This window comes from Gossypium hirsutum, chromosome D12, assembly GCF_007990345.1.
Source record: "Gossypium hirsutum isolate 1008001.06 chromosome D12, Gossypium_hirsutum_v2.1, whole genome shotgun sequence".
Taxonomy (NCBI): Eukaryota; Viridiplantae; Streptophyta; class Magnoliopsida; order Malvales; family Malvaceae; genus Gossypium; species Gossypium hirsutum.
The window spans coordinates 4797057-4822230 of record NC_053448.1 but is presented as its reverse complement, the minus strand read 5'-3'; the positions used below and the strand labels follow the sequence as shown (position 1 = coordinate 4822230).

The following is a 25174-nucleotide window of genomic DNA, read 5'->3' as shown; positions in this document are numbered from 1 at the left end:
GTTGTTTATCTATCAACAACCTTTCATTTTCTGCCATAAATTTCATAATTCATGCATATTCATCCATGGAAAAACCCTAGTACTTTAATAAATTTGCAAATTAATCCCCAAGATAGCTAGATTAAGCTATTACGATCTCAAAAATATAAAAATTACTAAAAACGGGATTGGAATACTCACCTAATTTGGCCAAATAAGTTTTCTCTTTCTTCAATTCTCCATGGCTAGGGTTTCCATATTTTATTTGGGAAGGGAAAGATGATGATAAAATGATGATATTTTCTTTATTTTATTATTTTTCATCTTTATTTTTCATCTTTCTAATTTTATCCTTTTCTTTTTCTAATTTTCCATAGTTGAATCATCAAACTTATCTACTAACTCCTCTTAATGGTCTATTTTCCATATAAGGATCTCAAATTTTGAATTCCATAGCTATTTGATCCTTTTAGCTACTAGAATTCAACTTTTTCATTTTATGCAATTTGGTCCTTTTCTCAACTAATCATGAAATCAGTAAAATTTTCTAAATGAAATTTTCATATGTTATTCCTATCATAATGCAAACCATGCACTAATATTAAAATAATTTTCTTTCTAACTCGAATTTTTGGTTCTGACACCAGTGTTTCGATTTCACTAAAAACGGGCTGTTACACATTATCCTTAAAAGGTATTAATTCAATAATCTGAATTAGGAAATCATTAATTGAGGTATACTAAAGTAGTGGGGGTAGACAATTGGGGCCGAACAACTATAAATTCAAGTGTCCAAGCTTTTCTCCCTTCTATTTTTAATTTAAAAAAGTTTGTAGAATTTTTCAAAATCCCAATTCACTCCTTCTTTGTATTTTCTAGCCTAATAGGTTTAAATGAAAAAAAAACAGCCTTCATAAAATAAATAAATAAAATCAATTAAGCCTCTAATAAAAAATCACAATCAATTGAGCTACTAAAATATAGTTTTCAATTAAAGCCTTTGACGAGCCACTAAGTGATGATATGGCAACTAGCGTGGCAACTAACGTTGAAAAAAATGATGATATGGTAGTTGATGTAGACACCCATTTTGTCCGAGCCCATTTAATTTTTTGTTCTCTCTTGGGCCGTTCGAAGCCCACCCAGTTTTGGTTTATGATACCTTTATTTTTATTTTTATTTTTCTTTTTTTTCTTCTTTCCTTTTTGGGCCTATCAAAGGCCTAAATTATTATTATCATCACTACTACTATTATTATTAAATATCATTATTATCATTTTTTACAAATAAACAAGATTAAAAAGCAATATATATACATGAAATGAAATGAAAAAAAAAAGAGGTTTTTCATATTTTTGTTCTTAAAAGAAAGGTTTAAAAAAAACCAATAACAACAAGCATTCTATTTTTTTTCTTCTATCTTTTTTTTGTCATAGACATGTCATGAGGGATTGAGTTTTGGGCTCTGATGAAGGGGACGTCACTAGACCGTCCGTCCTCCGCCCGTAGGAGCCCCCAAAAATCTCGTTTTTAATCTTGTTTTTTCCCTCTCCTTTCTAAAATGAAGGTTTTTTTTAAAGGGCTTGATTTTGAGAAAAGTTTTGATTTTTTTTTAAAAAGAGAAAGTTTAGATTTTAAAAATTAAAAATCTATTTTTTTTAGTCATTTTAAAGGAAAGTTTAAATTTTTAAAAAAAAGTTTTGATTTTTTTTTAACTATTTCAAAATAAAAGCTTTGATCTTTAAGAAAAATAGTGTTTTTTTTAAAAGGAGAAATTTTAGATTTTAAAAAATAAAAATCTATTTTTTAGTCATTTTAAAGAAAAGTTCAAATTTTTTAAAATAAAGTTTTGATTTTTTTTTCTATTTCAAAATAAAAGTTTTGATCTTTAAGAAAAATAGTGTTTTTCTTAAAGAGAAAGTTTAGATTTTTAAAATAAAAATTTGTTTTTTAGTCATTTTAAAGGAAAAGTTTGCATTTTTTAAAACAAAATTTTGATCTTTTTTAACTATTTCTAAATAAAGTTTTGATTTTTAAGAAAAATAATGATTTTTTAAAGAAAATTTTGATTTTGCAAAAAAAAAATCCGACCACCGTACGCGGCGGCTCCACCACCGGAGACCAGAGAGCTGTTGGGCTCCGGCTCTCCAGTGGTGGAGCCATGGCCAACATAGAAGGAGGAAGATTTTTTTTTTTTGAAAAAATGAGGTTAAAATGAAAGAATGAATAGTTTTTTTTTGCTTTTATAGGTGCCAAAAATGGGTAACTTATTCCTATCCCCTTACTTTTAAATTTACCAAAAATACGTCGTTTTTTGTAACACCGCCCTCACTCTCTGGCCTATTTACGTTCATAACCCTTTTGTTTATTCAAACATTCGATTTAATCTGAAATTTCAAAATTAAAAGCAAATTAATTGCTACATCAGTCATCTGTCTTCCACTTTTTTTTATCTTTTAGTCCCAAAATCAAGTTGTTTTGTTTTCATCTTTAATAAGTTATTTACACTTATATCTTCCCTTTCATTTGCATTTATACCTTACATATTTAATGTCAATTGTGCATTTTATTTTAATGTTTTATATTTATTCACAGTATGATTTTTATTTATTCTTATTCTGTCATTATTTATTTTTATGTCCATTTATATTTATGTTTTTTTACACATTCCCCTTACATACATTTTAATATTATTTATTTATGTTACTTTGATTCTTTTATTTTATTATGAATAGTGTGCAATATTGTTATTATTATCATTATCATTATCATTATCATCTTGTCAATGTCTTATTTATTTCATTTATTTAAGTTTCTTTTTTTATTATTGCCATTTTTTGAAAGAGTTTTAACTTTTCATTAACTTTAGTCAATTTAATTAATTTTCCTATTTTATTACTATTCGTTTTAAAAGAAGGAACTTTAGGTCATTTTTTCCATCCTATAATTGTTGACATGAAGTTAGTTGTGTTACATTTTAATGAAACCATAAGGTTTTTACATTTGAATTTAGGTTAGTCTTTAAGATCTTATCTACCATTTATCCTAGAAAAATTATAAATAATATATAAGATATTCATTTTAGGGTTTTTTAACTAATTTTAAATATCGTATAGGATTAGAACCTTAAATTAATATATAAATATTCTTTAGGACTTTATTCAAGATTAAAACTAAAGATTTTTGTAGGCGAATTGTAAATCATGAGTAGGTCTTTCTAAATTTTTTATTTTAGAAATTTTTTTAAGAAAGCTAATAAATATTATTTAAGATATATTATTTTAGGATTTTGGTGAATTTAAATCTTAGATCAAGAATTTTAAAGTAAAATAAATCACAAACTCGGCATGGGATACTTTTCTAAGATCTTGATAGGTTCAATGTTATTAATTAATTCTTTAAATAATAATATATCGAATAAGTTGTAGATGGATTTTAATATTTCTCTTAACTCATTGGTAATTTCTAGGTTTTTTTTTTTAGAATTCCAAGATAGAATTAATTTTAGGAATTGAAGGTAAATTATTTAGATATCCTTTAGGGTTCTCGTTAAAAGTAAAAATCTCTAATTTAAGTTTCAAATTAGATAAATTTGGTGAACACATCTTAATTAAGTTACGAGTAAATCGAGAGCATTTTCTTTAGAGTATTTATTTAAGATTTTCATAAGATTTTAGCCTAGATTAAAACATTAATATGCTTAAATAATAAAAAACCTAGCTCCTAAGACCCCGTAAGACTATACCCGGATAAGCGTTGTGGGGGTGTTATAACCTTCTTCACACGTAATCGTCCTCCCGAACCCAAAATTTGGTGATGAGATTGAGTCTAGACTTTTAGGATTTTTTGTAATATTAATTCTAGACTTTTAGACGATAGGTGGCTAACCAACCTAACCTTAATTGTTTAGTGGTGACTCTACGTTAATTTAGGCCCTCCGTGTCTAGCTTTGCTTACTCCGCCCCCGTACCCTTATGTAGGCAACGTTATGACAGTTGACATTGAAAAATACTAATGTGGATGACTTAATTGGTTTTTAAATTATTTTGTGAGGGTTTAATTTATTTTTTAATTATTTAATTTTAAAAATATTAAAATTGTATAAAAAATTTAGATATATTATAAAAAATAATATAAAAATATTATATATTATAAAATATTATTAATTTATTATGAACAAAATATAAAAATAATAAATTATAGAAAAATTAACTATAAAAAGGTCATAGAAAATTATATTATTTTCTTTAATTACAAAACTTATTAAAATATTTAAAATAAAAAATTTTAGGTTATTTTGAGGGTTTGGAGTCCTCAATAGGGGTGTGCAAAATTCGGATAAAACCAAAAAAAGTTCGGTTAATCGAACGAATTTGGTTAATCGGTCGGTTAACTGAATTTTTTCGGCAGGGGTCGATTAACTATTTTTTAATTTTTCGGTTAACGGTTAATTCGGTTCGAAACCGGTCGGGTAACCGAATTTTTTCGGTTTAACCGAAAATTTTAATAAATAAAATTATAATATATAAATAGGCCCACTATTCACCTAAACCCAATCCAAATCCAAGTATCCAACCCAATCCAATTACCCAACCCAACCCAATCATAAAAATTACAAATAATTTAATAAATAAAAATAAAATTCTAAATTTTATGCTAAATTTAATAATTTAATAAACCCAACCCAACCCAAGTATATGCTAAATTTTTGCACATGTTTTTTTTTTGTAGGTTTAATGCAAATGGATATCTTTTGGAGGGAAGAATTGGATACATATGGAGATTGGAGAATATTAAAGACTTACATTTCAATTATGTGTTAATTTCAAGACTTATGTAATGTTAGTGATTCAAAGGCTTATGTAATGTCTTTAATTATGTAGTGATTCAATTTGGTCAATTATGTTTGTAAGGCCCAATTTTTACCCGGGCCCGCATAAATAATAATACCAAATAAAATGTAAAGCCCAAACCCAAATAGCCTAAGACGCATAAACCTAGTAGCAAACCTAGTGCCGCAACAACCTCGCCCCAACGTTGCAGCACTCCGCACATTTTCCTTCCCTCGCACGCCTCCACAAATATCGCACACTCCGTGCACGTCTTCTACGTTCTGCAACAGACCACGAACAGTAGAGATAGCAGAAAATATAGTAAAAATTAAATAGATTTTATTTTTTTATTTTTTATTCTTCTCTAAGATTCGGTTATAAAGACCGATGGAGGCATTTGTAAAGGGAGATGGAGAGAAAACAAGAAATTGAGAGGAGGGGTTACGCATATTTAATCAAAAAAAGAGAAAGAAATTAGTGTAAACGAAATACAAAGAGAGAAAATAAAAATAGCAGTGGGATTGAAGGTGATTTTCTGGGTCTATTTTCTTCTTGCTCATTGATTTCTTTGCTTGTTTTTTTTCTTTGTGCACCAAACAAAAATAAAAGAAAGAGGAGAAATCCTTACCAAAAGAGGCGCGCCGTCGACATCTTTGCTTCTCTTCATCTAAATCGAAGTTGAAAGGGGGGAGTTCGGCTTGAAGAATAGAGGAGAGGATGGAGCTGTTCTTGAGGCTGCTGTTACCGCAAATGGAATAGGGTTTTAATTAGAGTTTGAAATGGGTTTTAACTTTTAAGCATTGATGGGTCATTTGTGTTTTTAATCCTTCCATTTTATCCCATCATTTCAAAACCATTTTTTTTGTTTTCAAATTTTTCCATGAAATATCAAATCTGTTTTATTTTAGTCCAATGTTGCGCAACGTTTTGGGCGGTTTGGGTAAATTTCTCTTTGGGTCCTCCTCCTGTTGCGCGAGTTTTGATTTGGTCTCTTTTCGCGTTTTCTATTTTTGAATTCAGCCTTTAAATTTTGTTTACTTTCATTTTAATCCTTAATCTGTCATTTTAGGTTTTTTTTATTTTAATATTATTAATACCGTTATATTGCATTATTATTATTATTATTATTATTATTATTGTTGTTATGTTTTTTATTCCAATTCCTATACATATACACACGCATAGTTTTTAATATATATATGCATATTTTCTTTATAATATATATGTATATTTTAAACTTTTGTAAATACATGTACATATTTTATATATATTTTATTATTTTATTTTCATAACTTTTATATACATTATACATATATACATTTATATTTTTAATACATATATATATTCCATATTTTATAATCCATGCATATACATGCATTTTCTATAATATATATGTGTACCTTTTTTAGAAATTATTATAAGTTTTTTTTTATATATTTCATTCATTTTTTTATATATATGTATGCTTATATATACGTATTTAAATATATGTATATACATATTTTCAAAATTTATTTATATATCAAACTTATATATATACATATTTTGTAAATACATATACATATATAATTCATATTAAAGTATTTGTTTTATGTTGTATATTAACATTTTATCATTTTTTTTTAAAAAGAAAATATATTTGATTTCATGAAAGCATTAAAACTATTTTTGTTCAAAGGCTTTCAAAATAAGGCAATATTCGATATTTGGGATCTTCGAGAGGATTGAGCCCTAACGTATTGGGTTCCAATTTTCTTTGTTGAATTTAAATAATCGGGAGTGCTCTTTAATCAAAAAAACATAAAAAGCTCATTATCGGGAATTCAATACGTTGTGTCCTAACGCATTGGGTATGACGCATTGTTTTCTTGAGATGATGATTTTTCTAAAATAATAAAGGCAATATTCTGTATTTAGGAAATTCGAGTTATAGTGTCCTAACTTACTGGGTTTCGATTTTTCTCTTTTAACCCAAATAAACGAATATCCTTTGAAATTTAAATGCATGAGTTTTAAAAATCAAAAGACAAACTTAATTTTGAAGATTAAAAATGTTGCGCCCTAACTTACTGGGTGTGATATTTTATTTCTTTAAAATAAGAATGTTTTATTATTTTAATTCATTCGAGTTAAAAAGTTTTCTTTTAAAATCTTTTCTACTTTTCGACACCAAGACGTTAAACAATCAATTCGGTACCGATTTTGGGCGTTACGAGGGTGCTAACCCTTCCTCGTGCGTAACTGACTCCCGAACTTGTTTTCTCAAATTTTGCAGACCAAAATCGTTATTAAGGTGAGCCGATCACACCTCAATCAAGGATCGGTGGCGACTCCAATTTATGTTTTTTAAAGTCGACAACTAAATTTTTGTTTTCAAAAAAATGGTTTCGACACGGTTAATTCGGTCAATTCGGGTAATTCGGGTAATTCGGTTACTTTTTAACCAAAAATAGAAAAAATATATAATTTTCGGTTAACCGACCGAATTAACTGAAAATTTTCGATTCGGTGAATTTTTTTTTACAAATTTTGGTCCGATTAACGGTTAAAAATTTTGAAAGGTCGGTTAATTCGGTTAATGTTATTTCAGGTTGGTTAACTGACTGAACACCCCTAGCCTTCGTTTTTGGTAAGAAAGGAATGGGGAGCTTGAAGTTAATCAGACATGTAGAGAGTGTTGAGTGAGAGGTTTGAGTGGTAATGAATTTAGTATTTGGTGACCTAAAGTGAGTGATGAGTAATGATTTTGGTTAAGGAGTTGTGATGCAAGAATAGGAGCAATGTATGATGTAAGATAATGTGCGAGGGAAAACAAAAAGTATAATTTTAAAAAAAATTAAAATTTATAAATTATTAAAATACTGTATAAAAATATTAGACAAAAAAATTAGAAAATTATATAAAAGGTGTAAGTTATTAAATTTCTTTTAAAATATTGTAAAAGCTTAAAAACTACAACTCTTTTTATAAATTTAATAAATTCTACATCTTTTATTATTTTTATCACTTTAATCATTTTATATAATTTTTTATTTTTATAATCTTTTACAATTTCTAAAAAATCAAACTCTTCACGTCAACAACTTCTACATCAAACACCATATCAACCACCACATCATCATTTTTCCACTTGTCAACGGTTTCGATAGAAAACTATATTTCAGGAGCTCAAGTGATCACTAACATCTAATTAATGTTGGGTATGGGTCCCACTATGTGGGAAACCCATATTTTCTGGCACAAATGTTTTGCCTTCCTTTTTCTTTTGGTTTTGTCAAAAGCCAATTTTTTGGCTTATTAACGGGTGTTGGGCAGAAATTTTTCTGCAGAGAGCTAAAGAAAAAATAGAGAGAAAGAGAATAGAAAAAATCAGATTTTCAAGCTTGGTGCAGCAGTGATCAACTCTTCGATCGAAGGTCCATCCGTGGTTCGATTGAGCTGATTTTTGGACAGCAGCTAGGTGATAAGGTGTTCTTGACTTTGTACGGTCGGATTTTTCATCCGAGTCTTGTAGCGTCGGAAATACCCATTTTTCAGCAGCTACGTTTTTTGGTGATGTTCTCTCATTTTTCTCTCTTTTGCTAAAGATTACATGTTGTTAGCCTTGTCGGAGTTGAATGCTTATTGTAGGCTTGATATTGTGATCTTGTAGTTGAACATTTGATGATAGTGGAGCTCTTTATTGGACTCTAAAGTCCCGTGGTTTTTACCCTTAATTTAGAGAGGTTTTCCACGTAAAAATATTGGTGTCTCTATTTATTTTTGTTGTGGTTGCATTAGTTGATTTGTGGTTGATTAAGGTTGCTAGAGAACATATCTTGTGCTATTGTGCTTGCCATAATTTTTACAGGAGTTATAAGGAGAGAAAGAACACCGGTTGTGCTTTCGCTTTGTTTCGGTTGTTCGGTTTCTTCCCAACAAACTGGTACCAGAGCTTGGTTATTGTGTCAGATAATTATGGAAATTAATACGAGCAAGATGATTATGTTGAATGGCACAAATTATCAACTTTGGCGGAATAAAATGAAGGACTTGTTGTTTGTGAAGGCTTTGCATCTTCCGGTCTTTACTACTCAAAAACCCGATTCGAAAAGTGATGAAGAATGGGAATTTGAGCATCAACAAGTGTGTGGCTTTATTCGGCAATTTGTTGAAGAAAATGTTTACAATCACATTGATCAGGAGACACATGCTCGAACATTGTGGGAGAAGCTTGAAAGCTTATATGCTTCGAGGTCGGGCAATAACAAGTTATTTTTGCTGAAGAAAATGATGGCGCTGAAATATAAAGAAGGAATGTCTATAGCTGACCATGTTAGTGAATTTCAGAGTATGATGAATCAGTTGCTTGGTATGGGTGTCAAATTTGATGACGAGATTTTAGGACTTTGATTGCTTGCTACTCTACCAGACTCTTGGGAGACCTTTCGAGTCTCACTCATTAATTCTGCCCCACAGGGTATTATTACTTTGGATTTGGCTAAGAGTGGTGTGTTGAATGAAGAGGTTAGAAGAAGATCTCAGGGTTCTACATCACAGTCCGAGGTGTTGGTTATCGAGAACAGGGGGAGAAACAGAGACAAATATGGAAAGGGTAGAGATAAAAGCCGAAGCAAGTCAAGATCGAGATACAAGAATCTTGAGTGTCATCATTGTGGTAAGAAAGGTCATATCAATAAATATTGCTTCAAGTGGAAGAAAGAGAACAAAGGTGGTGGTGATAAACACGATCGGAATGACGATGAAAAATTCGAGCGTGTTGCTACTGTTACTCGTGAAGATCTGTTAGTTATTTGTGATGAGAATTTGGTCAACCTAGCATGCGACGAGACTAGTTGGGTGATTGATACTGGTGCATCACTTCATGTCACGTCGAGGAAGGAATTCTTCACATCTTATACTCCTGGTGATTTTGGGGTATTGAAGATGGGTAATGATGGTTTGGTTTCGGTTATTGGTATGGGAGATGTTAGCTTGGTAAGTAACAATGGAACAAAGTTAACTCTCAAGGATGTCAGACATGCACCGGATGTCCGTTTGAATTTGATTTCTGCAGGAAAGCTTGATGATGAGGGATTCTGTAACACCTTCAGTGAAGGGCAGTGGAAGCTGACTAAAGGCTCCTTGGTTGTGGCTCGAGGAAAGAAGAGCTCAAATTTGTACTTGATGCAAGCTTTGACTTCTCGAGAGACGGTGAATGTGACACTGAATGACAACTCAACTGAGTTGTGGCATAAACGACTCAGTCACATGAGTGAGAAGGGGCTTAACTGTTTAGCGAAGAAGAATCAACTTTCGGGTTTAAAGAATGCTACACTGAAGAATTGTGCTCATTGTCTAGCAGGAAAGCAGAAAAGAGTTTCATTTAGAAGCCATCCTCCTCATAGGAAATCAGAGTTGCTAGAGTTGGTCCATTCAGATGTTTGTGGTCCGATAAAAGTAAGATCACATGGTGGTGCACTTTACTTTGTGACTTTCATTGATGATTGTTCAAGAAAGCTATGGGTTTACACTTTAAAGTCTAAAAATCAAGTCTTTGAGGTGTTTAAACAGTTTCAAGCATCAGTTGAAAGGGAAACTGGGAAGAAGTTGAAGTGCATTCGTACTGATAATGGTGGCGAGTACACAGGGTCGTTTCATGAGTATTGTCTGCGACAGGGAATCAGACATCAGAGAACACCACCAAAGACTCCACAGTTAAATGGGTTAGCTGAAAGAATGAACCGAACATTGATTGAGAGAGTCAGATGTTTGTTGTCAGATGCAAAGTTACCAAGATCGTTTTGGGCTGAAGCTTTGAATACAGTGACACATATGATAAATCTGTCTCCTAGTGTTCCTTTGAAAGGTGATGTGCCAGATAGAGTTTGGTTTGGTAAAGACGTGTCATATGATCACCTACGTGTGTTCGGTTGTAAAGCATTTGTTCATGTTCCAAAGGATGAAATATCCAAGTTGGATGCCAAGGCTCGACAATGCATTTTTATTGGTTATGGTCTAGATGGTGAGTTTGGTTATAGACTCTATGATCCAGTTCAGAAGAAACTCGTGAGAAGCAGAGATGTTGTCTTCATTGAGGATCAGACCATTGATGACATTGATAAGACGGAGAAAGTGGATTCACAAGGTAGTGGTGACTTGATCGATGTGAATCCGGTTCCCCTAGACTCTTCACCAGATCCTATCCAGGATGATGTGCATGGTGATGTTAGTGGTGACCATCAGACTATAGGTGACTTTGATACTCCCATGGATGATGTTGTGAATGATCAACAACAAGCACCTATAGCTCCACCAGCAGTTCCACTTCGAAGGTCTTCTAGAGATCGACGATCTTCTGTCAGGTATTCTCCTGATGAATATGTTCTTTTGACTGACGGGGGAGAACCTGAATGTTATGAAGAGGCTATGGAGAGTGAATGCAAAGATCAGTGGGTTGAAGCGATGAAAGGCGAACTTCAATCATTGCATGAGAACCATACTTTTGAATTGGTGAAACTGCCTAAGGGCAAAAGAGCTTTGAAGAATCGGTGGGTTTACAGGTTGAAGCAAGAAGAGAAGTCTTCATCTCCACGATACAAAGCTAGATTGGTCGTCAAGGGTTATACTCAGAAAAAGGGGGTTGATTTTGAAGAAATATTTTCTCCGGTTGTGAAGATGTCCTCTATCAGAACTATACTGAGTTTGGCAGCTTGTTATGACCTAGAGGTTGAACAAATGGATGTGAAAACTGCTTTTCTTCATGGTGACTTGGAAGAAGAGCTTTACATGGAGCAGCCAGAGGGTTTTGTTGCACAAGGGAAAGAGGACTATGTGTGCAGATTGAAGAAGAGCTTGTATGGTTTGAAGCAAGCTCCAAGGCAATGGTACAAGAAGTTTGAGTCTGTTATGGGGGAGCAAGGCTACAAGAAGACTACTTCTGATCATTGTGTGTTTGTTAAGAGATTCTCTGGTGATGATTTTATTATTCTTTTGCTCTATGTTGATGATATGCTTATTGTTGGTCAGAATGCTTCTAGAATTGAGAAGTTGAAACAAGAGTTGAGTAAATCCTTTGCAATGAAGGATTTGGGGCCAGCAAAGCAAATTCTTGGCATAAGACTGACACGTGATAGAAAGGCCAAGAAATTATGGTTATCACAAGAGAGGTACATTGAGAAAGTACTTCAAAGGTTTAGTATGGACAAAGCTAAAGCGGTGAATACTCCCTTTGCTATGCACTTTAGATTGAGTGTTAAGCATAGTCCTTCCACAGAAAAGGAGAAGGAAGAGATGCAGAAAATTCCTTACTCTTCAGCCGTGGGTAGTTTGATGTACGCAATGGTTTGCACGAGACCAGACTTGGCTTATGCCGTTGGTACAGTTAGTCGGTTTCTTTCTAATCCAGGCAGAGAGCATTGGAATGCAGTGAAGTGGATTATGAGATATCTTCGTGGCACTTCCAACATGAAACTTTGTTTCGGCAATGAGAAACCTGTTCTTGTTGGGTATACAGATTCAGACATGGCCGGAGACATTGACTCGAGGAGATCTACTTCAGGTTACTTAATCACTTATGCAGGGGGAGCTGTGGCATGGCAATCGAGACTGCAAAAGTGTGTTGCATTGTCCACCACCGAATCAGAGTTCATTGCAGCAACCGAAGCGTGTAAGGAGATGCTTTGGATGAAGAAGTTTGTGCATGAGCTTGGTTTTACTCAGGAGAAGTATGTCCTGTACTGTGATAGCCAGAGTGCTATTCATCTTGGTAAGAACTCAACTTTTCATGCTAGATCTAAGCATATTGATGTGAGGTACCATTGGATACGAGATGTTCTTGAAGCTAAGCTGTTAGAGCTTGAGAAGATACACACTAATGATAATGGTGCTGATATGTTGACGAAGGCCTTACCAAGAGGAAAATTTGAAGCATGTTGTTTGACCTCTGGTATGGAGGCATTCCCCACATAGTTGGAGGGGGAGATTTGTTGGGTATGGGTCCCACTATGTGAGAAACCCATATTTTCTGGCACAAATGTTTTGCCTTCCTTTTTCTTTTGGTTTTGTCAAAAGCCAATTTTTTGGCTTATTAACGGGTGTTGGGCAGAAATTTTTCTGCAGAGAGCTAAAGAAAAAATAGAGAGAAAGAGAATAGAAAAAATCAGATTTTCAAGCTTGGTGCAGCAGTGATCAACTCTTCGATCGAAGGTCCATCCGTGGTTCGATTGAGCTGATTTTTGGACAGCAGCTAGGTGATAAGGTGTTCTTGACTTTGTACGGTCGGATTTTTCATCCGAGTCTTGTAGCGTCGGAAATACCCATTTTTCAGCAGCTACGTTTTTTGGTGATGTTCTCTCATTTTTCTCTCTTTTGCTAAAGATTACATGTTGTTAGCCTTGTCGGAGTTGAATGCTTGTTGTAGGCTTGATATTGTGATCTTGTAGTTGAACATTTGATGATAGTGGAGCTCTTTATCGGACTCTAAAGTCCTGTGGTTTTTACCCTTAATTTAGAGGGGTTTTCCACGTAAAAATATTGGTGTCTCTATTTATTTTTGTTGTGGTTGCATTAGTTGATTTGTGGTTGATTAAGGTTGCTAGAGAACATATCTTGTGCTATTGTGCTTGCCATAATTTTTACAGGAGTTATAAGGAGAGAAAGAACACCGGTTGTGCTTTCGCTTTGTTTCGGTTGTTCGGTTTCTTCCCAACAATTAATGCCTCAATTAATTGCACTTTTTAATTAAGGGCTTAATTTATTTTTAAATTTTTTACAAGAATTTTTTTTGACATTTAAGTCTATTTTTAATATTTAAAATTTAATAATAAAAATAAAATATTATTTTAATTTCAATTTCAATTTAATAATATAATCAACAATAATTTATCTGTTTGATCTTTTAAATTTGCGTTTTTGTATATTTCATAAATAAATTACAACATATTCTAAATAAATTCATATTATGTATAAATTGCAATATATATTAGATAAATTCGAATGCAAGGAAGAAAAAAAGTGGTTTTTTTATCCATTTCGGCATCAACAACAGAATTAAAAAAAAAAGAATATTTTTCTAAATAGATTTTCTTCCCCAAACTTATTTTTCTCCAATCATATTTGGAATTTTTTCTTTATTATTTAGAAAAATTTTGTTAATGTCCTATATTAATTAGTGTTCCAACGAAATACAGCATGAGAAGATACCTTCTTGTAAGAAAAATTTCAGTTGAAGTACTTGGTTAAAATTTAAGAATATTGTAAGTTAGATTTAAATTTTAAGGATAGTCTGCGTAAATTTATTTGAATATAATTTTTCTACTTTAAATATGCTCAAATCGAGTTGATCATTTTTTTATCCTTTAGTTGTCTCTTTAAAAATTAAATATAATTACAAACTGATATTAATATTGAAATCCCTTTCAAAATATAGAACAAAAATTTCTATTTATAAAATTTTTCAAGGATAGAGAACCCCAAAAACTTAATAATATTAATCACTACCAAATTATAAGTTTTGAATATTTACTAATTTTAATTTTTTGAGATTGCTCATATTTGAAGAAAAAGTAAAAGACCAAATTCACAGAAGAACATAATTAATAGAAAGAGAATGAAAGAACTGAAAGTAGCAAAACCAACTTTGAGCAAACTAAAGTATTTCTATTTGTTAACTAAAATTTACCAAGCCCAAAAATTGCAAATTTTTCATAGGAAAACTCGTAGCAATTTAGAAAACCGAAAGGACTAAATATAAACGAAGGATGAAAAAGAAAAAGGAATAACAATTTCATCATTATTTTATTCATTTTCCTCCCTAATTTTATATACAAAGCTCTAGCAGCTGAATGCAAAAGTGCTTTAACAAAAAACATCCTACTAAATTCTTCCGTGCTTTAGCATATAAGTCGCATGCAACTGGGGAAAATATTAGAAATACTAAAGGGGAAAAAATCAGATTTGTGTCTACCCAGGATTTGAGAAAAGTTTGAAGTTGGAAAAGATAGTCACCCCATTAAAACTAGTAACGGAGACGCAGCAGTGAAGAGAAATGCCATTATTTGAGCAAAATCAATATGCTACTTTGGAACATCAAAAATACTCGCAGCAGGTGAGAAAAATTGACCCTCGGATTGTGCTGTTCAGAAATATACACACTGCCTCAACACAACACCACACAACTCTCTTCTGTTCGTTAGCCTTGCGGCGGTGGACTCATGACAAATCAAAAGATCCTTGCCCTTCATTGATTGCATATAGCAATTTCTTATACATAATTTCCTGTTATAAAGCAGCGGCCGTCAGATGTAAAATAATATCCATGAAATTAGTACAAGAATAATTTAACCCCCTTCCTCACAATAAAAAATAATCACATACCTTGGTAGAATATGGAGGAAGCTTCAAGTAATTAGCACAAGTCATGACACTAGGCAAGTCCTCATCTGCTGATTCTGAGAGTCCAGTTCCATTGGCAGCAGCAGCAGCAGTCGCAGACGAAGAATGCTGCATTTAGATTTCAGACAGATTAGCATTCAAGCCACCAACATACCAAACAAGAATAGCCCTAGATACTAGACTAGGTGAATGGAATATTATCTTAACAGCAATAATTTTACAGAAAAAAATAAATAAAGCGATAATTTAGCCTGAATCAGAACATTAGCCATAGCACTCATTAATTTATTCCATCTTTAGTAGCAATTTTAAAAGTATTGAAGCCAGTGCACATAAAGAAGCCATAACCTTTGCAATCAATATGTCCATTTCCACCTGACTTCCAAAATCATCTTAATGAGATTTTCAATGCAAGACGACAAATGTCTACATCATTGTAATCAAGAAGAAATATTGAGAAAAGGTTTTTAATTCTAACTCAAATTACCTTTCTAACAATTGTCAACCTTGGATTCAGCACTGCCAGACCACCGGGTGGAAGCCTGGGTGCACCAGTAACAAATTGACAGAAGGCCCGCTGCTCCTCTGGTGTTAATTCTCCCATAATTTCAAGCAACTAAGAAATCACAAAACAAAACATCATTACGGATCAAATGCCTCTCAAAAAACTTAAATGTGAGTAGTATGAAACAAACATACATTAACAATTGGAGGGCTCTTTGCAGTATATCCATGATCGAATTTTATATGATCAGCAAGAGTCTCAGCCTGCAAAATTAAAAGTAGTATTGTTAAAATCAAAGTGCAAAACCAGTTCTGATCAAAGATGGCAACACGATCACATAATTCAAGTGTCAAATTACCTCCCACAACTCTCTACGACCACACAGCAAATAGTCCAACTCTTGGGGTGTAAATATTTGCAGTGATGAGATATCAAAAACCTGCATGTTATATAACGGATATATTAACATTGAGATCAATCCCAAAAACAGCTCCTTACATGCATATATTAGGGAAATCCATGATGGACATCAATTTGTAATTAGTCAAGAAACTCAGAACAAAGAAAGCATCTTCACCTGATTGAAACCGTCTCTAAATGCCTCCATTTGATGCATAATTCCAGTCTTCACAGTTGCATCAGCCACCAAAGATATGTATTCCTCTAAGTTGTTGATATCCACCTGATATATTTAACATTACATTAAAAAATCTTGACAAAAAAATGAGGTGGGGGTAACAGAATGAGAAGTTGAAGACATACAGTTTCATCCCCTAGCTTCAGTATGTAGTCCGGATATCCTGGAAGCGTGAAATCCAAACAGAGATCTTCTATTGAGGCTCCACGGAACCGTAAGTCAGGAATTGCATCACTATTGTCACCACCCAATGAATCTAGATATTGCTTTCGACGAACAAGTAAATGCAATTCTTGCAGAATTTTGCCAAATTCGGCGTCAAAAGACAGAATATCATGCAAATCAAGCTCCTGCAATGGTTTATAAAGTCAACTTTAGCAAGAACAGGTAAAAGACCATTGTGACAATGCTAGGGATTACTTTATCGGTATGAAAACGTGAAATACAAGGTCAAAGTAGATTTAACATGTTCAATAAGTTAAAAAATGCAGTCAGCTTACTTGAGCAAGCACAAGTTTATAAAATGCCATTGAGAGAGGCAGATCTAAAAGCCGTCCATCTTGAAGAGCTTTTGCCATGACACACCCAACCAGCCGGAAATGTTCAATTACTTTAAAAAATTGGCTACCTTCAGAAGCATCAGCATTTGGTGGCCAAGGTCGGGGGAATAACCCCAGAGGAGCTTGGACTATATCTCCGTCAATAGTAGCAGAACCAGCAATTTTTCCATTTTTATCTCCATCTCCATCAATTTCCATCACTGACTTGTTCCATGTAGAATTCGACCTCCACATTGCAAGCCCAACCTTTTGCAAGTCATGACTTAAAAGCGTATAAAACTCCAAGGTTGGACCCAATCCGGTGCCAACTTCTCCAAAATATTCAACTTCAAGCACAGTTTTTTGGCTGGAATACATCTCCATCACTTTTGCAGCAGAGTCCAAAATGCGGTTCCGGGAGACACGAACTTTCTGCCTCTGTAATCTCCCAACCCTTAACTCTCTTTCATTAGTTGACCCATGGCCATCAGCACCTTGATGCTGCTGCAGACGATATAATGCACGAGACAACCCAAAGGCAGTTGAATAGAAGTACTGCCTTCGTGTCTCAAAAGGAAATAAGAAGGGGCATGCCTTTGTCAACTGGTAACACCAGGAAGGAAGGCTTCCACTACATAGAGCAAGAACATCCTGAATTTGCCGCGCCAGTTTTGGAGTCAGCTTACCATTAATAAATTCCTCATGAGGAACTCTAGAACCGGAGGTGCTCAACTCACCCAGAGTTAAAACATTTCCCTCAGCAAAATTATCAGAAACAATCTGAGCTCTCAAACGAGGTGCAAGCTGATTCAGACCCTCTAACACACGCAACAGTGCCAATATAGTATAAGTAGGATTGGATCTGTCTAGATCACAAGGAAGTTCCCCTTGCAATATGCTATCTAATAGAGACATTCTATGAGGTTGGGGATCAGAGCTGGAATTGGATGAACCAGATTTACCAGATTTAGATGCTGTAGCAGAACCTGATCCCCTGGTGATGATCGATCAGCTTGGCTCTCAGCCCTCTGATATGTTATTGTGTAGATATCACTCCACACCCCTCTTCCATCACTAGATGTAAAATCACTACCAGCATATCTCTCATCATCATCCTCATCCAACACAAGCTGTCTTTGAATGGCCTGATAGATGGTCAAATGCCTGTTGAGCTGCTTATTACCAGCAGTGAATATCAACTTTGGAGGCTCATTAGAACTGCCAGGAGGTCTTCCTTGTCGATCTCTACCTCCCCTAATACCTCTACCATTGGCAGATCCAAGCCCAGCCATGGCAGCAGCTGCAAACGACATTGCACCTCTTGAGCCATAGCCACTCCTAAAATCAGCAGAGTCTGAACCCCTAATAGCAGCAGCTCTGCTGCTAGATCCTGAAGCTGCATTAGTTTGGCTATCACTTGCAGCTGGAGCAGGTGAACCATCTTCAGCTGAATCACTCAACTTAACATCATGTACTTTATCAGGTGTACAAACTGGAAGAGAATCATCCCTGAGCACCTGGAAAAGAACAACATTTCCATCAATCAATAGTAAGATTTAAAAGGAGTTTACAATCAACAAGGGGCTGCACATTTCTACAGGCACAATATAACTTACATCTTCATGTTCATCATCTTCATCATCAGAAATATCATCATCTTCAATCACCAAAGCATCATCAATCTCCACAGGGGACATATCCAATTCTTCATCCTAACCAACCAAATAAGGGTCAAATGATGATCATTCAACAGGAAATAGAAAGAAAGGCACAATTCCATGCAAGCAACAGAGGAGAAACACAAGCTAAAAACAGGGAAGTCCTGACATAGTCATATTGAACATGACTGCCTTATTAACAAATGAAAAATCATATCTAATAATCAAAAAGCATACCTCAGAAGTAGAGTCGTCATTTACAGGTTTCATTGGAGCATCTTTATCCAGAGCAGCTCTTCTACGAGCAGCATTTCTTGTTTGAGGTCCTCTTGGCTCCTCTTTAGAAGGCTTCAAAACAGCCTTACCTTTTCCCTTTGATGAACTAGTGCTTTTCTCCTGTGACTGCTCCTTTCTGGCCACATCTCCAATATTGACAGATGATCTGGACCTTGAAGAATGGCGTCGGGTGGTAGAAGCAGGAGTTGAGGTAGACGGAGAAGATACATCAGTCCGGTTAGGTGTGTTCCCAGACTCAGAATTTCCAACAGTCACAGAGAGTTTCGGAGAAGTGTCACTTCGTTGAACTCGAGGCCAAAGAAATTCTTCAACAGCTGCTAGACTTGCTAATGGGTCAATCAACACAATATTCGAAGAATAGTCACGAAGAGACTTCTCTCTTGGGGCTCGACAGAGCCGCAACTTAAAAGGCTGAGCTAATGCACCTAAACCAGAAGAGAGGCGTGCACTCCCACTAGATGACCTAGATGAATGGCTAAGAACTACAGGAAAACGCTCTAAAGATGATAAAGCATTTTGAAGCTTCTGAACCAGGACAGTCATAGGAGCCATAGTTCCTTCATCAACACTAGAAGGAAGGGCAACACTGATAAACGATTTGTATCTCTTAAGGGCTTGTTGACGAAGCTTGGGCAGGTTCACATCTGAAATTCTCTCCTGGGAGAAGTACCCGCAAGAAAAATAGTTTAACAAGGCCACAACAACACCACTACCAATAAACTCAAAAGTGGATACACCATCCCCCTTGCTTAGTTCTGCTAGCATCTCAGAAATCACCCCAGTCAAATACTCTTCATTGCTAGTAGAAAAATCAACCCATGGAGACCCTGAAGCTTTAGATTTTCCTTTTGCCTTGGTCTTTTGATCATTAACAGCAGCATTCAATTTCATGCAAAGATTTTTTAAGTGTAACAGATCATCTGTTACTCCAACTTCAACAGCCCCAGGATCAGAGAGGAAATACTTATCTTTAAATGCTTTAGCACATGCACTTACTGCAGTACGAAGATTGGAATTGGCTGTAGGAATTTCGACTGAATTAGTAGGTGAGCCAATATTTAAAGATGCTGGATTCTTGGACTCCTCCATAGAACTTCCTTCAAGATTAGAGTTACCACTACGTCGTCTGTATCGCCTAGAACGTGATGAAGCTCCAGATACAGACTCATTATCTTTCTCAAGTGAAGATGCTTGAACAGGAGTGGTATTTTGATTACCAATTAAAACAAGCTGGTCCACAGCATGAACCACGCCCTCTCGAACAAACATTTTGGAGAAAGTTCCAGGAAGCTTTTCCATGAGGATCTCAGCAATTTGCAGGGAAGGAACCAAGACATATGGATCTTTCCATGCTAAAACACCAGCCAAGAAGCTATAAGATCAAACAAAATAATAAGTCGCTATAACCAATCATTCAATGAATATGTTAACGACTCTATTTTACTTAAGGTGGATACCTAGATATATTTGTCACACTTAATAGATTCTGAATCATCTCTGCACTGCTGAAGTACATTAGTTTTCCAATAACTGAGAGACACTTGTGGCGAACAGGGCTATTGACACTGGAACCATAGATCTGATAGACAAAAGATAAGGAATTATATAATACTAACAGACAAAAAGAAAATACCATAAAAGATAAGAGACAATACCAACAACCAAGAGATAACCAAACTACCATCTGCAAAGAAAAGGCTACCTGAATGAGAACAGGAAGGAGATCCACTCCAAACTGCTGAAGAAGTTCAGGTTGATCATTCAATAATTTCTCACGGGGTGAAACCTCAAGAGCATTTCGATTGGTGTCTTCTTGCTTCCCAGAGCTGCTAGTAGGAGACCTCTTCAAAATAGATCCTTTCACAAATATATTAGAGCTAGCAGGGAGGGAGATGGTTCCTTGTGGCAATGGAGGAAGAAGCTCATTTGCCAGATTGACAATCTCAAAAATCTACACAATCATATAAGAATTACAAGACCCATCAGACAAATATGGCTTACATGCATAAGCTATTACTAATTTAGTATGTCAATATAGACTGTATAAAGTGCAAGAAATAAATAGAAGTATTGAAAACAAGTAACTTTTAACCAAATAAAAAGGGTTAAACTTTGTGTCTTAACATTTATACCATTTTCCTCACTGCTAGTAATAATATAACATTCAAACCTTACACGTATCATATGTACACAGGTATATATAAACAACATGCAATGAAGACTACAATCTCTTCAGCCTTAACCAAAAAAAGATACCACAAAACAAAAAACAACTGACAAGCAATGTTCACAAAATTGATAGTAAAGCTTGGAGTTGATACTTTGTCTTTAAAGGTTATACCATTTCCTCAGCTCCACTTGTATTAATATAGCATCGCACACATGTAAAACAGTTAAATAAACAGCTAGCAATAATAACTACCAACTCTTCAGCTTGAATTAAAATTGTTACCTGCTCTGCCGGTCTGCTTAACGCTGGTGAAACAGATGAGTTAGCCGAAACACCAGAACCTGATAGTATATCTTTAAGTATGCCACTGATCCCAAGCAGAAGTAAAGTTTTTGCGCCCAAGGGAGACCCACTTGCACAAGTTGAGAGCAGCCGAATTAAGCCCTGAATTCAAAAACCCAAATGTCATGAAATGGTACATAAAATGCATTCAAATAGATAAACAAAGGAGCACCATCAATTCACCGTATATGTTGGTGTACTCAATGATGCCTGTCCACCTCCAGAATTACTTATGGAAATGAGAGATGCAGCCTGAGTAACCAGTCCATAATTGCAAAGCTCATCTAATTTATCCGGGGAAGATACAAAGGCTTCAGCAATGCGCGTTAAACAAACAGATGCATGCTCCAGCACCTAGAAAGATAGCTAAGTGTTCAGGATGAAACATAATTGACAACAAATGACTCATCACTAATATGATGTTCACGTTACCTTCGAATCATGATACTGCAAAAGATTTGTTAATAGTGGTACAGCTTCCATGACATAATCAGCTGCATCTGAAGGGAGTTTCTTGCACATATTTGCAGCAGTAGATAGTGCCACTCGCTGGAATATGGGATCAAATATAGGAAACAAACACAATAAGAATCTAAATAGCAAGAAAATTCTCCACTCCATAGATGTTGATTAACACTCAAAATGTTCACAAATTAAATCACCTGAACCCCAGTGGAGAAGAAATCCAAGTATGAAAGCACTGCCATGAGAGCACCAGCTCGCAGACAGGCAGTTGGGTGTTCTTGAGATATCTTCTTCAGAGCTTGCAGAGACTGTTGCAGCAATTCAACCAGAAAGATAAGAATGTGGAGGGGAGCAAATCTACAGTTTTCAACTTTCTAATTCAAGTCCATAACTAAGAACAATAAAGAATACCCACAACATTAATTTTTAACAGTTAGTTAGAAACAAGCAAATTTTAAGTCAAATAGGCTTTCAGGAAAATGCTCAACTATCCCATGTTTATCAGTTGGGGGGCCAACTGCTAGTAGAATTAGCTAGTTGCAGTTCACCCTAGTTCATAATGAAATGCAAGATGTCGCTCAATCAGCTCAAGGGAGTTTAAGTTTAACCACATATTTGATCAATTTCATTTTCTAACAATCAATTATTTAGGAAGCAACCAAAATGCCAACCTGTTCAGCCAAGTCCATATACTCTATAGTGAGCAACCTAGCACAAAAACATGAAACAGCACCATAATGCACAACAGCAGCACATGAAGAAGGCAACACATCACACAAATGAGTAAGCGCCCTTGCAGCAAGAATCATGATATCAGGATTACTCTCGTGATTAAGCAATCCAACGAGCACGGGAACAAAGGAATCAACAGAAAACGTGCTCAACGATTCCTCAGTACCAATTGAAAGCATTTCACACAGCTGGGTCAGCGCCTCCACTTGCCTCCCTTCCTCTCCATCAGCACGCAATCCAGACAGAACCTTCTTTAACCTCCCACTTTGATGAGATGAAGACCCGGAACCCATTGCCGATGAGGGAAGCAAATCATCAAGTCCGGCACCGAGCTTCCTCAACAAGCCTTGTAACGCGCTGCTTGCTGACGTCAGATTCTGGTGCAAAATCCCTACACCGCCTTCGCTATCATTATCATCCTCATCGCCTCCAGAGGTATCCATATTTAATCCTAAATTTCTCTCAGGATGATTAGGATTGTTGTCTCTATTATCCCTGTCTCTATCTCTATCGCGAATCCTAGGATCATGTTCCTTTTCCTTTCCTCTATCAGAGGCAAGATTCGGATTGTCACTTGTTGTGGTTTGGTTAGCTTTGCTGGAACGGCGATCACGGCGGGAACCGGAAGAAGATTCGATTGTAGTGGGGTCCATTAAGGCAGCGGAAGTACGTGATGTGCGGGAAGTACGGGAGCGAGTAACAGCGACGGTGGCGGCGGCAGCGGCAGCGGCAGAGGAGGAAGAGAGACGAACGCGTTTATGAGAGCGAGTGGTGGGACCGGAGGGAGAAGATGAAGGGGCAGCTGAGGAGGCCTCCGCCCGCTTCCGGCTCCGAGTTTCCATACAAAGGGGACCAACGCCCCTGATTATCGGACGGTCACCACCACAAGATCAGACGATTCCTGATCCGATTATTTGTTGCATCTCAACAACAGCTTATCGAAACCCTAGAAAACGAAAACAAAGGAATCCACGCTTCGGATAAATGTAAAACCCTAGAATTTACAATCAGGGAACCCACGCCTTTGTCTTGGTTTTGAATGAAATAGAATTCAATGATTAATTAGGGGAGAATTTGAGCCCTAAAGAGATGAAGGTTAAGAGAGAAACTTGAAACCCTAAAGTGAAAATGAATAAATAAATAAAAAGGGTGAAGTTTTTTAGATTATAACTTTAAATTTATCTATAAATTATATACAACCAGTTCTTAAATAAGCCTTTTAAGAGTTAATAAATATTCGAGATATTTTAGATTTTTATCATAAATACGTGTTATAAAATGGGAGAATAAATAAGAGAGTGCATATTGTTTATAATGCTTCTTAAAAGTCTATTTAATAGGCCTAACAAGTATAGATAAAGTAGATATTTACTTCTACTCATTATTATAATTTTAAGTATATCAAAACTTATCTTGATATTGACATTGTTAATGTGTCTCATTAAAAATTTTACTAGAAAATTTTTTTGTAGGAAAAAAATTTTTAGAAAAGGAAGAAGGAAAAATAGTACACATATTTATAATACGTATAATATGTTGTCTCATTCAAAACTTTACTGGGACAAAACCTCGGTTAAGGAAAAAAGAATACAGCGCGTATTTATTTCCCCTCATTAAAACATTACATAATATCTCATATTCTATGTATTTAATCTTGAATACTAACTTTTCAAATGACCATTTGAACGTATTTGCTAAGCATTTATATCAACATTCTTTTGAAAGTCATGAGAGGAGAAATATATTTTGATCTCTTTACGAGTTTCAACAATAATAATAACAAACTTTAATCATGATCCTTCTATAAAAATAAAAATAGTATTTTGGATCAATTTATAATAGTTTTTTAACTACTATTGACTAAGTCAAATTTACCACATATGTTCAATTATTTCAATTCATATAAATGAACAATTTCCCAATAATTTCAATATGCTTCTGGCATTCTAAATCCTTCAAGAATTTTTATATAAACTTTAATATATAGTGATTCATAAAAAGTTGTAACAACAACCCTTAAACACAAGTTAAATCTTTTATGAACTGTTAGTTTAATAATATATCTAAAGGTTATTGTATCACCACAAAAGAATATTATATCTTTTCATAATCAATTACATGACTTAGCAAAAACTTCATATTTTATTCCGTTTTGCAAAACAACTTCATTTGCACCATCACTAGCTTTATACCTTTAGATATTTGGACTACTAGTCCAAAAAACTCCACAAAATTAATTGTACTTGAGTTGCATCTTTCTATTTTGACCAATTTATTCCATATCTATATTTCTCAATAGATTTATTCAAGATCCTCATTTTATTTCATTATTACAACAATAATATTGCATGCAAAACCATTGTCGACCACTTTTAATATCAGTTCGACATTTTCTCAAATTGACATAACTTATCAAGATCTCTTATTTTCACTATTTTAATCTTCAATTTCAGGTACTTGAATCTCTTCTAGAATTTTAATTATTAATTATGGTTTGGGTCTCTTCTGGAGTACCCGCCTCCACCATATGACAATTTAGAAGAATTTTTATTTTTGGAACCAATCAATCTATTATTTATTCTAACTGATTGTCCTACTGGGACTTTGATTCAAAATATTAAATGGTTTATAACACTTGATTATT

At 34.6% G+C, this 25174-nt stretch overlaps 1 protein-coding gene and 1 long non-coding RNA gene across 2 annotated transcripts; both read right to left on the bottom strand.

Annotated features, from left to right (window-relative positions):
- Positions 1–4825: 4825 nt before the first annotated feature.
- LOC121224638 (uncharacterized) lies at positions 4826–5901 on the bottom strand. Its single transcript, XR_005922255.1, has 2 exons — positions 5440–5901; positions 4826–5092 (listed from the first exon to the last, which is right to left on the bottom strand). It is a non-coding gene; the product is annotated as an uncharacterized lncRNA (long non-coding RNA).
- An 8651-nt stretch (positions 5902–14552) lies between these two features.
- On the bottom strand, positions 14553–23705 carry LOC107891924 (E3 ubiquitin-protein ligase UPL3). The gene is given in 18 exon segments (XM_016816846.2): positions 14553–15068; positions 15168–15293; positions 15673–15801; positions 15885–15953; positions 16049–16129; positions 16268–16372; positions 16453–16677; positions 16828–17864; positions 17867–18383; positions 18483–18578; positions 18762–20193; positions 20279–20400; positions 20524–20772; positions 21274–21435; positions 21517–21687; positions 21766–21882; positions 21996–22106; positions 22470–23705. Coding segments are annotated over 18 exon segments (5718 nt in total). The 5' UTR covers positions 23373–23705; the 3' UTR covers positions 14553–15002.
- Between the last annotated feature and the right edge of the window lie 1469 nt (positions 23706–25174).